At 44.3% G+C, this 14,324-nt stretch overlaps 1 protein-coding gene across 4 annotated transcripts in view; it reads right to left on the reverse strand.

The window, feature by feature from the left end:
* Window positions 1-14,324, reverse strand: part of DENND2A (DENN domain containing 2A) — a 73,437-nt gene that overhangs the window by 23,233 nt on the left and 35,880 nt on the right. For all 4 annotated transcript variants that reach the window (XM_090043292.1, XM_090043293.1, XM_090043291.1 and 1 more), the window contains 4 exons: window positions 12,064-12,185; window positions 7,942-8,139; window positions 4,866-4,959; window positions 2,782-2,832 (listed from right to left, as the gene is read on the reverse strand). In XM_090043292.1, coding sequence (XP_089899418.1) covers window positions 2,782-2,832; window positions 4,866-4,959; window positions 7,942-8,139; window positions 12,064-12,185 — 465 coding nt within the window. The remainder of the gene's footprint in view (window positions 1-2,781; window positions 2,833-4,865; window positions 4,960-7,941; window positions 8,140-12,063; window positions 12,186-14,324) is intronic.

Below are 14,324 nucleotides of genomic sequence, written 5' to 3' on the forward strand. Positions count from 1 at the left end.
GGTGAATGCAAACAAGAGAATTCTACCTAGAAATAAAGGGCCACTGGTGTCACTGTGTGATACAAGATTTGGACCTGATCCTTGACCTCTCATTTGACTGCTGTGTGCTGTTCATGGAGCACTCTACTTAACACACCTTAGAGCAGCAGGGCTGCTCTTAAGTTATGTCAGGAAGTGCAATAGCTTCAAATTTTATGCAAGGTATCTTCAAATGACCTTTTATGCCCACAGGCAGACAAGGTTCTTTGGGTGAATCTGATATTTTTTATTAGACCAAATTAAATAGTTGGAAAACAGTTATTAAGCAAGCCACCCCATTTATTCCAAACAAGGCCCTTTACTATTTAATTCTTGTTTTTTCAAAAGCACTCAGCACTGGCTTATATCTGCTTTTGCTGAAGTCTCTGGGAGTTTTATCAGGGACAGGGTGCCTCTTGGGGTAACAGGAACAATGGTCACAAACTGACAGGGAGCAGATTTTGGCTAGCTATCAGGAAAAACTTATTCATGGTAAGGGTGGCCAAAATTTGGAATGGGCTTCCAAGGGAGGTGGTGCTCTCCCCTACTTTGGGGGGTCTTTAAGAGAAGGCAAGATAGGTATCTGACTGGGTTTATCTGATGCCAGCACTCTTTCCTGCCTAGGCAGGGGGTCAGACTTGATGATCTGTTGAGGTCCCTTCTGAGCCTAGCATCTATGAATCTATGAATCAATAGGGGCAGACTTAGGCCAATGATTTATGCTGCCGAAAACCCCACCCTGAGACTCAAATTCTCCTTTGACATATACTTAGTGGAAGCCTATTAAAGCTAGTAAGACAGCCCTTATGTTCTCAAGACAGAATCTGGTTTTAAATTATTCCCCCTCCCACAATGGACACCACCTAATCTAAAGTCTCAGAATGTCAACCACAATACCGGCCTACTGTCCTAGTAGGTCAAGCCAGTGACACCAGCCTATAACTGAGACTTAGCCTCAGAGTTCAGTGGGGTTTGGATCTGGGACTTTGGTTCACCCTTCCATTGCCACACTAACCAGATCCTGAACACAAGAAAGAAGATGATGCTCATTTTTCTGGATCTTTCTGACATTCAGATCTATCTCAAATACATGTCCTGAGCCAAAAAGCAGTGGTAGTAAATGAAGAAAGAGGTGGTGACAAATGGGAAAGAAGGTTCCCAATGTTCCTCTTGCTCAACACACTGAACTTAGACCTGCTCATGTGCTATTAACACATTTATGCAATGTGAAGACGTAGTAACAAGAGGCAATGTATTTCCTGCCACTACAATAATGACCAGCATGTTAAACTGATAACACAATACTCTTTTTCACTGGCAGAGTTGGTTGCAGTGATAGAGAAATGGTTATCTCCTACAATAGTGGAATTGTTCCCTAAGTTTTGGTAGATAAGAGCCAAGGAGGTAGTGTTTGGATCCCAACATGAATTAGGTTTAAGTCCAAGGCCCAATCCAGGATCTAATTCAGGGTCAAACCTGATGGCAGTGATATCCCACAAACTGTTCTCTATAGATTTTGGTAGGACATAAATTAGAAGATTGGCCTGTAATAAGTTGTCAGATGCTAGAACCCAGTGCAGCCATGCTGCTTTACCACAGCAGCCTGGACAGTTCCTATTATCTCCTGTACAGGAACAGCAAAGATCCCAAGAGTCTTTCTGAAGCAAAAGGAAGCAGATGCAGGGACACATGGGTCCTGCAGGAAAAAAACATGGTAAGAACCAGACTCAAGAGGAAGCTCCAGCTTGTTCTGGGTTTTCAGAGCAAAGGTCTCCCCCCAACTACAAATAGACTGTGGGAAGCTGGGTGGGAAGCACCATATTCTTGCACGCTAGCCCAGGGGTGGGCAAAATGTGGCCCATGGCCAGATGCAGTCTGCCAGGCCATTCTATCCGGCCCACTGGGCCCCTAAAAATTTGGAAAAGTAATATTCATCTGCCCCTGGCTGCCTGTCATGAGGCTCTTGATGGCTTGCCAAAACTCAGTAAGTGGCCCTCTGCCCGAAACAATTGCCTGCCTCTGCACTAGCCCCTTTGGTTTGGGACCTGACCTGTTACCCAAACAGTTAGGTCATGTTTGTACCCTCAGCCTGGAATACAGAAACCTCAGGCTTGGGAGGAATTTAGATTTTAGATTGCAGTCTTGGCTGAATTTTAATTCCTGGTATAAAATTGAAAGATGATTACAGTAGTAGGGAATGAGACTAATAAACACTGGAAAGGATTCAAAGAGATGTCAGACTTATTTTCTGGGAGTTCATACCCCACACAGCTGTCACAGGGCTAAGCAAATAGCATAACAAACTGCTCCCAAACCAATTTAACTAACAGGGCACCACAGAATGCACCTCAGTCCCTACATATATTTACCTAGTCTTTCTACTCTGTAAGAACACGTTCCCTGCTGGATTTCCTAAGGACTACGTCCACCCATTAGCTGCCTTGTCAGCCTTCTTCACACATGTGTGATCTTTCACTTAACAGATCCTCTCCTGAACACACTTGGTGTCTATGCCAACCATGAAAATCAATTTAAAGATTCCTAAGGGAGTTGGCATGACTTCTAGATTTGTTTTGGACTCTCATGTTTCCCAGACTGTGACCTTCTTCTACAGTTCTCCTGGCCTTTGATAGCTCTGTTTTCAGTGTGAAAATCGGTATCATCTCAAAATATACCAAAGAAAAGAGGAAAGAGTTAAAACATCAGGTGTGAATTTATCAGTAACCATCTGCCATGGCTACTCTCTCCACTCAATTTCCTTACCTTTCAGTTTCTCTTCAGTGTCACTGTCTGATTCACTGTTTTCATCGGTAACTATCAGGAGGAAAAAAGGAAAGTGAAATGAAGAATCCCTAAAAATAGTGCACTCTTTATACAGGGCAGAATAAAAACTGGCTCAAGAGCTTCAGGAGGAAGAATTCATAAAACACAAAGGGCCAGATCCTATTCCTCCTAAGCGAACTTAGACAGCTAGGGCACATCCCCCTGAGCATGCACATGTAGTTTGTGGTGCTGCAAACCCACCTGTGGCAATGCAAATTGTATGCACCGCATCTGTATGCATTCATCACACTGCTAATTAGCAGTGTGGCAGTTTTTTTGACATCAGGATATCCCGGTGTCAAAAAAAAGTGCCAAAAAAAGGTGGGGGTGTGTACGTGGCTGAAGCCTGTGCCACCCAAAACTGAAGCCTGGGCAGTCAGAGCCAGGCTCTGACTGCCAGCCAGTCTCTGCACACCCAGGTTGCCACCACTACATCCCTGGGAGGCCCCCAGGACCCCAGGTAAAGCTGCTGGGGCAGCCCAGCCTCTCCTACCCCACTGGGGCAATCTGCCATATGCCAGCGCGTGCATGCAGGGGCATGCCCGGGAACAACTAGCAGCAGCACAGATGTGCCACTGCTATTTGTCCCTGGGGAAACACACATTCCCGATCATGGCGATGTGCTCCTAAGTGTAATTCTAGTCCACCCTGCTCCACTCCTGAAAATTCATTACTGCATCTACTTTTGTAACATACTACCTATGTCTACACAAGACACTGACTGAGCAGTCATTTAGTACTTGTATAAACAAATACTGCACAGTAGTCCTGAAGAATGGCTTTTCTGTGATGCTGACTGCACAGTAGTCTGAGACTCCTGAGCAGTAGCATCATGTCACGCTTTCTGCCATGAGATGCTACTGTGTAGTAGTCTCGGCCTATGCACAGTCAGCGTCTTATGTAGATGCAACCACTGTCATCTTACTCTGTCACAAAAAAAACCTGAGGGGAGAAGGAACACTAAGTTTTTTAAATCAGAAAAAGCACCTTTTGCATAACGTTTTTCAGGAACTCAAGCACAGTGGAAGAGAGTGAAAATTAGGCACCTACTTCCATGTCTGTTAGGTAGAACAGAATCCACATCAAAGTGTCTTTCTTCCTGGGGCACAATTTTACCCTTCATTGCCTGGGCACAAACCAGGGCAAAATCTGATCTAAATTGCCATACAATAACTCAAGTGACAGGGAAATGTAATTGCTGAACTAAATCTGACCCTCCGGCCCAGTATGCTGTTTTTAATAGCAACCATCATCACCAGATACTTCAGCAAAAAGTGAAAGAAATTCCACAATTGGCCAACATGAGATAATTTGGCCCTCCCTAAGAGATATTGTTTTAAACCCCAAACATATGTTAACCCATATGTAATTATGGGAAATACATATTGCTGATCAAACACTGAAATTTCTTATGAGAGAAATTCTAGGGAGAAAAAAGAATCATTTTGTTCCACAACGGAAAGTAGAAAATTTGGAAATTTCTCATAGGAGGGAATTCTAAAAATAGTTGTTTGAAATAAATGTTTCCATCAAAGGAAGTTGTGGAATTGCTTTCAATGGAGGTTTTCAAGAAGTGGCTGGACAGACATCTATGCAGGAAATTTCAGGAATGGTGAATTCTCCATTTGTGAAGGGTGTGAGGCTAAATGACTCTTAACGATCACTTCTAATTCTATTATTCTGTAAAACACTTGAACTATTCTTGGCTGAGTTGGGAATGGAGGTTTCCAGTCCAGTAGCAGAGGGCTGGAAAACTAAGCAGGTCCTTCAAAAGTTTGGAAGAAGTAAAGGTAAGTATCAAAATCTGCCTGCACTCCACTGGAATCCTCCCTGACAGTGATATGCTCCCATTGTTTTTATTTAAACAAATTGACATTTTTCAACAGAAAAACATTTTTCTGGACAAAGCACTAGCAAAGAGGCTATAAAGAACAATAATCACTTGGCATAGCTAGCCAAACCCAAGCTAAATAGAAATCCTCAAAAGACTCAACAGCAACATGCCTTAGTCAAATGCCTTTTACCTTTCCCTGAATTGCTCTCCGTGGACTGGGACAGCCTCTTGACACGTTTCTTTCCCCTCCGTAACTCATAAATGGCATTGATTTTCAACACCAGCTACTCAGCAGACAGGAGACAGAGAATGAGGTTAGTCTCCTTCCCCCAAATAGGAAGAAGAAAGTGACATCTTAATTTGAGTTTTCTAGTCCTGATCAACAATCATCCCATCACCGGATCTTATTGGTACCATACACCCTCTGGTTTCAACTCTTCACTGTTCACAACAAGCATCAGAGAGTTCCCCTGGACTTTTTCCCTTGACCACAGCACCCAGATTTGTGAGTGACTGTCTAGTAGTGAAGACCTGGCCAAACTGTTCTCAACATCTGCTACAGAAACAGATTAGAGACCCATTGAGGATTCTGAAAAATGTCTGGGTTAAATAATGATGTACGGTTCCTCAGATCTTTGTGCAAAAATGCTTTAAATACATGCAGACCAGAGACAGGGCACTCGATGCCCAAAAGTCTGTCCAACAGGTTTCCCAACTGTACAACTGATCCAATAGAAGATATCACAAAAAAGCCTTTGCCTATTTTAAATACATTATACATAGCAAATGCTGGGGAAAATCAGAACTTATTGAAACCACAAGTAGATAAGCTTTTCAAAATGTTTTTTTAACAGAATCAAGTAGTCAGGATCCAGCTCGTCAGCCTCCTCTGTGCTGCAGATAGAGAACCAATTTGACAGGGCAGATTGGGGCTTCCTTGGCACAGGGGCACATTGAAGGGGTGAGAAGTTAGCAAAGCTAGTTCTGTGCCACCTGCTCCTAGCAGGTGCTCAGGACAGGGGAAGTTCTGTGCATGAGATGGGACACTGTCAATTCTTGCTGTGATATTTGGTCTGTAAAGAGGCTCCCAGAGTGTACCATGCACCTTTGGCTGATCTAACTTGTGCCATGGCTCCAGTCAGTCCTTAGGCCTGAACAGGCTTAAAGGTGGCAATATGCAACTTAGACTCAGACGGATGCAAGGATCCAACCCAGAGAGCACATCTACATGAGACACTTTATTGCACAATAGACTAATGTGTAGTAAACGTCACCGTCTACATGTGCATGGGACTTACTGTGCAACAAATTAATCTAACGCGCCATTTGCTAGTACCAACACATACAAGTACTAGATAAACGGTGCATTAACTAATGCTCTGTAGCACATGTGTAGATACTGACCAGGAGCAATTTGCTGCAGGGTCAGACCTGACCTGATCTCCATGTGGCTAGGAGACAGTTTCCCCTGTAGCTGGCACAGGTCTCCCAGCCACCTAGGGATTTGGATGGATACTGATCCCCATGTGGTGGGGAAACAGCTGCCCCCGGCACAGTTCTCCTGGCCATGTGGGAATCGGGATCAGTCCTGATCTCCTGGCAGTAGGGAAACAGCTGCCCCTGCAGCTGGCACAGCTCTCACTGCCTGGCAGAGATCAAGACTGACCCCAGTACCTGCTGTCAGTCCCCAGGGGAGCCTGGAGCTCTCCCTTGCTGCTGCAGGGGGGGCAGAGCAAGGCAGGAGCAGCCTTGGACTGGGCTGCTCCCGTCCAGTGTAATTTGCTCCTGATGGGGGTACACATGTAGACATGAGCCCAAGAGTGCATTAATAAGCCTTGAATTTTCTGTGCGGAAAATTCAGGCACAAAAATTGCTGTGCTCTTGATCCTTCTATTTTAAAAAGATATTGAACATCTTGGAAAATATAACATGTACGGGGTCTTGGGGGATAGAAGTGGAGAGGTCAAAGGCAGCAAAGGAACTTTATGCTAACAGCTGGTGTTGTTATAACTCGAGAGCACACACTAGAAGAGTGACCATAGAGGACAACTACAGGGCAAGAGACAACAATAAGGAGATGCTAGACTTAACTGAGCATAAGACATATGAACAATTTACTGCAAGTTAAAAAAGAAGCAGGTCTTTACAATACACCAGCTGTTCTACAAAAGTGCCTGTGTGCATGGTTTTACCTCAGAGTGAGTGGAAGCCAGACCATCACAGTTTACTCTGATTTCATTGAGAACTAACCTATAGCAATTTAGTTTCCACTTAGCATGGAACAAGGGCCCACACACAGAGGTGACACATGGAAAAGCACCCCAAAGTGCCAAGATGTACAACAGGGATACACAAAACCAGACCTGTAGACATGAGAACAAGTCAGAATACATTAGTACACACAAAACACATGTTCCTCCAAAAGAAGACTGTCAGGTCAAAGAAGTGATTACAGTCTAGTCCTGCCAACATATGCCAGACCCTTGCAAAGAGCAGGAAAGATAATTATGTTTTACAAACATTCAAAAGATATCCCACAGCCAAATGGCCCTTTGACTAACCACTCTTGCTGATCTGATAAGAACTCTGAAATATACAACGATGTCATGCTATATAAAATGACAATCTCCATTAAATGGGAGGCTTGTTGAGGAAAAACCTCTAACAACAAGGAAAGAAAACTAGACTCTCAAGTTTCCAGTAGGTCTCCTTTGTTCACCCAGGCTTACATCCCACCCAGAACATGTGCCGCAAGTAAAGATAACCAGTGACTGAGTGACTGAATGTTAGTTTGCAAAAAACATATATATAAATAGCAGAAAACCCTACTGAACACATGACCTTTGAAAGGAAATGCTGCTCCACAAGTTCCTCACTAATGATGTTGGAAAACAAGATATAATTTTTGCAAAAAACCCACCATTTTCCCCCCATTAAAATGTCAATGTTGTAAAAAAAAAATCTAATTTTCAATTATTTTAATTTGCTTTATCCTTCATAGTAACATAGACTAGTAAAATTGAACTATAGTAAAATATATTCTAAAGAGATATTTGGCCCCTTTTTGAAGAGAAAAAGTGAGAGTGGGATGTAAGGAATGCCCTGTGCTGACTATGAGAGCTTAAATGAAATCAAGTCAGTCCCAGGAATAAGGGATACAATTTACAAGTGCAGCACTGAAACCTGCATTGAAAACTTCTTCCTCTCTCTCAAAAAAAAAAGACTACTTATGCGAAGCTAAGCATAGAAATAAACCCTGAAGTTACCTTGGGAATCTTCCTCCTCCTCTTCCCATTCTGAGGATCTCCCAAGGAAAAGATGGTATCATCTGGGCTGCTGGGAGTAGAGGGGGGGCTGATTTTGGAAGGGGACCCAGTTCCTTCACGACTCAGTTTCCTTATGTCTCGCAGTTTGAAACTCCGCCGTTCTGAATTTTGTCGAAAGAAAATGGGTTTGGAAAGTAACTGGGGAAGGAGACAGAATGGAAGAGTGAAAATGAATTGATACAGTGCTTCATCTAACCAGGCATTGCAAGAAACCATTGTAAAAGCACCAATTCCACTAAACACTAAGAAAAAGAGCTGGAGCATTTGACTAGCAGACTGGCAAGTATAGCTTATGGCTGGCAATTTCTTGCATGTCCAAGGAGTTTTCCCGACTGTCAGTTTACACAGGACTATCCTCACAGACAATTAGAGTCCCAGATTTATTTCAGGTCATGACATAACTCAGGGATTGGATAAAAGGCCTCAGTTTGGGGAGTAAATAATTCCCCCGCTATATGTAATCCACAGATTGGGATCACACAAGAAAAATGCTAACTAGTGAATCAGACACAAACATTTGGGTTAACATTTGCCTTATAGGAACCTAGAAAACTGCCATTCCAGACCAGAACTGTGATCCCTCTCATTTACAGTCTAGTTTTGGACAGAGGTGGGAACCAAATATTGCAGATAAAGATGCAAGAAACCCCAGAGTGGACAGTTATGGACACCAGTTCTTTCCTAACTCCATCAGTTATTAGTTGTCCAAGTCCAATGGCAGCACAAAAGGCTAGCACGTACAATATCAACATCCAGGTCCTAAATTCCCCACCCATAGGGGTGGAGAGCAGTGCAGAAGAAGAGTGGCATTCACTAAGGGAGGCAGGAAAGGGGGAGCCTTTCACATCCTAGAAAGAGCAACTCTAACTGGACTGTGGTTGAAGAAGCAATTTCAACTGAATATTGGATCACTGTGACTAGAGCCTTTGAAAGGTAGCAGAGAGAGAAAAGAAGGAAAAGAAGGAAAATACAGAAGGAGGGCCTGCCACTAAGAGAATCTCCACTTGCTGTAAGTCTTTCCTTCATCCATATCACAGTGTGGGGCTAATAATCAATGGTGTAATGGTGCGGCTTACCTTGGCCTCATTAGCAGAGTTGGCCAGTGCCTCTGTTTCCCAGTTTGGTATGTCACAGGTAAAGTTGGGCCCTTACGAAGATTAAAGCTCACTCTGGTAACAGCAGGATTTTCAGAAGCTCTCAGCACTGATGCCATCCAGCTCCTATGCCAGTCAGTAGGGGTTTTACCATTACTTGCAAGGACAGCAGTGTTAGGCCCGTGCTGAGTCCTTTTGAAAATTGCCAGTCTTTGTTTATATAATGAGCTAATGGGAAGTTAATTAGAAGGCATTACAAAGCAGTACCTCTGGGTGATTCTGGTTACATGGGCTTTTCTCAGCAATGGCTCTGTAAGAAAGGCTATTGTCTTTTCTTTCTTTGTAGTACAACAGCTCCCAACTAGCCCCAACAAGATCACTGTCTGCAGGCATAATGCACTGTTGTGTAGAGTAGCCCAAGCTAGGTCTGAGTTAGCTCAGACACTAGAAGCAGCACAGCTTCTGCCTGGACTAATGTACTGTTTCTCAGCAAGGCAACTTAGAGCTAGCTTGGGTATTGCTACACGGTGCTGCCTTGTGGTGTATAGACCACAGATCCAATGGCCAGGCCCATGTCCAGCTCCTATCCTGGAGAGCTTGTTCTTCTCCCATTTCCCCAAAATGTAAGGGGGGTTAAGGAAGTAGGAGCAAAAATGAGCCCTAAGTTTTGAATAAGGACGTCCTAGACCTTAAATGCTGGAGGCTGCAAATGAGAGAACAGTGGAAAAAAACCTGGTCACACCCAGTTTACTCTCCCTTTCACTGTCCACTCCTTGCCTCTGTTTGACAATGGACACTGGGCAAGATGGTCTGACCCAGTAAATGGCAGTTCTTATGTTTGCAGTTGAAAGAAGGTGATGAAGCTTCTCTTTCTGAAGCCTGGATTCGTCTGCACTTCTCCAGCAATCTAGTGATTCAAGGCTCTTTCTGAGAAGTCTTCAGGATGACAAACCCCATTATAGACTTTCTCAGTGAGTTCTGGGGTTTACCAGAGATCTGATCAAGTTCACACTACAGCACCCCAAGTAATTATGGTGGATTAATTAGATACAGATCCATGTTAAAGGTTTATGTTAGCCTATAGATGGAGGAGTCCCTAATTTAGCAAGGGAGGTTTAGTAAGGAAGGAATATTCTCCTTTTAGGAGAATCAGAAGGAATAGATGTAGCGGCTGTTTCTATTAACCAGCCTTTTCAAGAGAAATGCAGAAGGACCTTCCTACTGGAGGTGGTGGCGGCTGAATCTTTCCAGCATTCCCAGCAACTGCATAAAGGGTTACAGGCTGGCTATGGACACTGAGCCAGTCAGATTACTAGGCCATGACTAGAGATTACTGGAGCATTCCAGTGTCACTTTAATGGTGGGTGGCGGGGCTTGCATCTGCAGATACCCACCAGTTCCAGCCCCAACACCGAAGCTGCCAGCGGCATCTGCAGGAGCTCGCCAACTCTGCCCCCGCTGCCGACACTGCTGACGGTGTCTGCAGATGCTCACTAGCTTCAGCCCCGCCACCAACTCCACTGGCGGCATCTGCAGGTGCCCCCCCAAGACATAGGAGGCACCACTTGCCCAGGACCAAATGTGTTGGAGCACTGGCTCAAGCAAATCACAAAGCAGCCCAAAACTCTTCATAGTTCTGCCAGTGCTCTTCAGCCTAAATAGCAGCACTGCTCTATACTTCTGAAATGAGAAGTATAAACAGAGACTGCCAACCACTGGAGATTCACCATACACCTGTGCCCAGATCAGAACCCCAATTACAACCATCCCTAAACTGGGGGGAAGTCGGGCAATTTCATTTCTGGATCCCTCTCTCATAGTTTGGTCCCACTATAAGAACTAGGATCAAACCATAACTCATTTTTACTTGGAACATAGTGGGGGCATCTACACGTGCACTTTACTGCAGTTGATTAATTAGGTCCACAATAAAGGATTACTGTCTACACATGCAGTGCTATTAGGCTGGACTAAACTAATTAACTCTGCTGTCAGATAGTACTGCCTGACACAAGTACTATCATATGGCAGAGTTATTCAATGCACCACAATGCAAGTGTAGATGGTGACCAGGGCTGGCTGGGGAACAAGGGTGCTACAATGTAGGGGATGTCTGCCAGCACCCTCATGTCCCAGCCAGCCCCTCTACAGCATACTGAGCCAATGCAGAGCAGCTCTGGGCTGGCAGGCTGGCCCCCTGGATTCCCTGACAACCAGGATTTCACCACCCTGGCTCACCATGCTGCAGTCCCAGGCACATGTGCAAATGCTGTGCCAGGGAGCAATAAACTCTGGTGAAAACTGCCCCAGACTTTATTCAGACACGCTCATTGCACATGTAGATGTACCCACTAAGAGTTTGGGCCCAGTTTTCCAGAGAAGGAAGACCAACATATTATCCCAGTGTATTGTCACAACCTTCCTCATCTCAGTGCATGAGCAAGTTTCCATCTTGGTCAAGATCCAACATCTGCTCTTCATTTTGTAATCTGTTTTGTAATCTGTTATGCATACCCCTGTTCTCCTCCAAATGGCATGCATGGAAGGGGCTTTGCTGAGAACACAAAGTGTTATATGAAAAAGATCAAAACAGGATGCTGTCTAACGTGACCCCTGGTGACGGGACACTTCTGTTCTTGTGATGCAGCACCAAAGTGGTACACATCGTCCTAGCTCCCACTATCAAGTGAATTCTGGATACATGAGGCCTATGTGCTGCTCAGGTGTTAGCCCCATTGTGAGAAGAGTGAAATCAGCATTATACCAAAAGGTGGGCTCAGGAAATCCTGTGCTCATGGGCCTCAGCTCCCCATATTCTGCCTCTATCTCAGTAGCTAAGATATGAAGTGGGAAATCCTATCCAGTTAAACTTGATGGCAAAAACACCATCGACTTCGGTGGCAGTCAGAGTTTAATGCAAATTATTTTGGGAACTGAAAATTTGAGTCACGCTGGCTGTACAAGATACCTTGGTGGGGGTTCCAGGAACTGATGAGGTGGGGGATGCTGGAAAGGTCAGGACACACTTCTTTCCTAGACAGCGGCTATTAGTCTCAATGTCTTCATAGGGGTTTTCCTTCGAAGGAGGATCTGCAGCAACAAATCACAAGTGCTAAGTAAGAAACACAAAAAATCCTTGAAGTTGGCCATAAAATCTCTACTGGGATCCTCTGGCCTTTCCTTAGTCTGCTATAAAGACTTGCTCTCAAACATTCTTGCACTCACTTCCCTCTCTCCAGCTCAGGGAATCCAGCTGGTTACTGGATCATGTCCAAACTCTGACACAGTTATATACAACTGCAGAATCAGGCCACAGGGATTAGAGAGGGAAAAGACACATTACACCCTCAAGTTAAGCCCTATGCTGTTGGAGACAAGTTTTACTTGCCCCACATGCCTCTGGTTCTGGGAGACACCATACAAGGTTGGACCAGAAAAGGCTGCAGCAAGAGCAAATGTTCATGGAACAGCCACTTCTAGATCTGGCTCTGCAGGTGGCACATGGTGTAGTTCCACCTGGCCACAGCAAGAATGGCAGGGCGGGGTGAATGTAATATAATTATAAAGATCCAACTGATTAATAACATATGAATTAATACAATTAGTGTTTATACTACAATATTAGTAATATATTCATATTTGTTTTTTCCATGGGGTGCTGCTAAATTTTGAAAAGTTTTGGAGGAGTGCCTTGAGTCTAAAAAGATGGAGAATCACTGGACTAGGCAATGCCTAATCCCTGGCCTGGTGGTTAGAGCACTTTGCCATGAAGCAGGAGATAGAGACCTGGTTGAGGAGGTCTAAACCAAGATCTCCTGTTTCCTAGGCAAGAGCTGCTGGCCTCAGGAGGCAGGAACTGCATGCAGATTTATTTTTGAACCCATACATCATCTGTGTTCCCTATCTGCTCTATGTAGCAACCTGTTGTACCAGAGTTCAACATGCGGAGGGAAAGCAGCTGAAGTCATCATACAAGAACACAATAGAAAAGACTTCTTTTGCCTCAGTCTTTGTTACTATGATTTTATGTGCGACTCACTCCTAAGGCTGCTTGCAGACGTTGGAAAAAAAAAAACAAAAATGCTCCTGTGCCAAGCCCAGTGCATGCCCAGAAGAGGCAGCACATTCATTCAACCTGGCTTTGCAGCAAATTGATAGATTGGGTATTTTAGTGGGGATTTTTTGGCGCTTTTGTCCTATAGCTGATTAAATCAGCTATTAGATAAAAGTGTCAAAAAGTCCTGCCAAAGGGCCTGATCTATACAGACACTGCAGAGCTGGGTTGAACTAATGCACTGCTTCTTCTAGTAAAGCAAATTGGCGGGGGGGGTGTTACATCTGCAAGCAGCTCTACTAGTGTCTGAATTCACCAACCTGAGGGAGGTAGAAATTCTCCTGATTATGACTGGCAAAGAAAGCCATGGGTGAACATACTGGAGAGACACCCATTTCTGTCTCTGAACTACAGACCTTGTTTTGGAGGTGGGTTTTCAATGAAGAGAAGTTAGTTCAATAGTGCATCTCTGAACAGCACTGAAAACACTTGAATTAGTCCTTGAGACAAGTGGCAGTGCAGGTCTCCTTTTGCCACCAATGTGGTTTTCAGTGTTCGGCACCATGTCCAGCCTGAATCAGTCTGGGATATATAGTTTTACCCACCACAACCTGTAAACCCTTCCTCCTGACTGTTCTATGCTGAATTTCAGGACTCCCAGTGAACAGTGTTGGATGGGATACAAGAACAGTGGGATGGAAAACTAAGTCACATGTAGACAGTTCTAGTACTAAGAACAATAAAATGTGTGCATGCGCATATGAGTGTGTGCATACGTGTGTGTTTGGGTTCACCTTCTTTGGGTTACTGCTAGCATTCTGTGGTAGAAGGAAGGGCTGAACTATTAAAAACTACCCATCCTTCCCAGCCCCATCCACTGGTGGCGTTTCCTAATTGTTGCTGTTTATCCTTGGTGAAGTCTCCCAGCTTGTGGTTTGGTGAAATATAAAATTGTAGCTTTGTTGCAGACATCCCTGTCAGCCCTTTCCTCCTCTACAATAGCATGAAAACAGCCCTAGGGCTGCAGGGGTCAATTAAAGATCATTAACTCCAGACAGAGCTGGGCAAAGCCTAAGTGCATAGAAAAGAAACAAAAACCCAAGTGTGTCCCATTTGCTATTATCAATAACCCACTTCCTTCTAACCTTTCCAATCCAAAGCTTTCAAGGGTAGGA

Source organism: Crocodylus siamensis, chromosome 4 (assembly GCF_052110815.1).
Source record: "Crocodylus siamensis isolate JL-2025a chromosome 4, ASM5211081v1, whole genome shotgun sequence".
Classification (NCBI taxonomy): Eukaryota; Metazoa; Chordata; order Crocodylia; family Crocodylidae; genus Crocodylus; species Crocodylus siamensis.